A 2,071-nucleotide genomic window follows, 5' to 3' on the forward strand; every position below is an offset into this window, starting at 1 on the left:
GTCACACGCTAATGATCAACAAGGTGATGAACAAACCGTAGAACAAGATGTTCTAAAGCAGTTGATTGCGGAACACTTGAATAATGCTCTTCAGGCCTTTGTTAGGGGATTGCCTAACACGTCGCAAACCCCTCCACCAGCCAATACGGCGACTTTAGAAAACCCACGCTCGGGGATCGATTATTTTGGAAGTGAAGGAGTTCCTAATGAATCTCGTGATGGGAGGTCAGGTATACCTAATAACTCAGATTTACAAAGTTTGGTACTAACTTTGCAGAAACAGTTGAAAGAGCAGAACGATCGCATAGAGCAAATACCAGGCGTACCTCCCGTAATAAAAGGTGTGGATATTGATAAGTATTCGCAGCAACCTTGGAAGCCGAGTGTGGCTCCTCTGCCAATTCCTAAAAATTTCAAAATGCATGATATTCTAAAATATGATGGGACAACCGACCCACGAGATCATGTAACTGCGATTACAACTGGCGTAAAGGGCAATGATTTAACCAAGCAGAAAATTGAATCAGTTTTGGTCAAAACATTTGGAGAAACACTCACGAAAGGGGCATTAACATGGTGTTCTCTTTTACCTGGAAGCTCTATTAATTCTTTTGCTGCGCTTGCAGATTCATTCATAAAAGCACATTCGAGAGCTTAGAAGGTTGAAAAAAAGGATGAAAGACATCTTTAAGGTAAAATAAGGAGATACAGAGTTACTCAGGGAATTTGTGGATAGATTTCAACGTGAAAGAATGATGCTACCATAAGTACCTGATAATTGGGCAGCTATGGCATTCACAAGCAATTTAAATGAAAAAAGTTTAGAAGCCATGAGAAGACTTAAGGAAAGTTTGCGAGAATTTCCTGCTATAACATGGAATGATGTGTACAATAGGTATAACACAAATCTGCGGATAGAAGAAGACACGGTTACACAGTCAAGGGTCTATGAAAGACCAAGTTCGAGACGTTCAGAATCTGAAAAAAGGTCCGAAAAAATAGGTACGAACATGACATGGGACCTGCGGGACGGGATTCACGGTCTAAACAAGAAAACATACGATCTGACCTTAGATCAAGGCACAAAGATGCATGTTCATCATCCAGGTTCAGAAAAGGACGAGATGCGCGAGGTAGTAACTTTGACACAGACACAAGGATTAGAGATTACAGTTTCAATGTCAACACTTCCGAGTTGGTGGCTGTTTTAAGAAGTATGGGAGATAAGGTACGGTGGCCTAAAGAAATGAAATCAAACCCGAGCAAAAGAAATCCAGATTTCTGGTGTGAGTTTTACAACGATCATGGCCATAAAACAGCAGATTGTAGATTATTACAAGGTGAAGTTGAGCATTTATTAAAGCAGGGTTATTTAACTGACTTGTTCAGTGAGAAAGGCAAGCAATCCTATATGAAGAATAGACAAGAGCCTCCAAAACCTCCGTCTCCAAAGAGAACAGTTAATGTAATAAGCAGGGGAGAAGAGGTCAATGGTGTGACATATACAACTACAAAAAAGATGTCGAAAGTCACGATTACTTATGGAAAGCGAGTTCGCCATGTTTTGGATGAAGACAGTATAACGTTTGATGATGGAGATGCGGATGGCTTATTAATTCCTCACAATGATGCGCTGGTAATATCTTTACTTGTACATGATACTAATGTAAAATGAGTTTTAGTTGATCCAGGTAGCTCCATAAATATTATTCTTCTAAGGGTAGTGAATGAAATGCAAGCTGACGACAAGGTGGTACCAAAAGCACGATCTTTGTCTGGATTTGATAATTCAAGTGTTATCACGAAAGAGGAAATAGTGCTTACCACATTTGCAGAAGGAGTTATCAATGATACGAAATTCTAGGTGATAGACACTGACATGGCTTATAATATGATTCTTGGAAGGCCATGGATTCATGATATGGACGTTGTACCATCTACATTACATCAAGTTATTAAGTTTCCTTCACAATGGGGCATTCGAAAAATCCGTGGAGATAAGCAGGCTTCTAAAAGTATCAATTCAGTGGCAGATTCAAGCACAACAAATGATGTTACAAATGAGAAATAG

General features: G+C 39.5%; 1 protein-coding gene across 1 annotated transcript; it reads left to right on the forward strand.

Annotated features, from left to right (window-relative positions):
- Positions 1-788: 788 nt before the first annotated feature.
- On the forward strand, positions 789-2,071 carry LOC138894223 (uncharacterized). Its single transcript, XM_070178905.1, has 3 exons — positions 789-988; positions 1,108-1,636; positions 1,865-2,071. Exons 1-3 carry the CDS (start codon positions 789-791, stop codon positions 2,069-2,071), a joined length of 936 nt encoding a protein of 311 aa, XP_070035006.1.

This window comes from Nicotiana tomentosiformis, chromosome 6, assembly GCF_000390325.3.
Source record: "Nicotiana tomentosiformis chromosome 6, ASM39032v3, whole genome shotgun sequence".
In the NCBI taxonomy this organism is placed as follows: domain Eukaryota; kingdom Viridiplantae; phylum Streptophyta; class Magnoliopsida; order Solanales; family Solanaceae; genus Nicotiana; species Nicotiana tomentosiformis.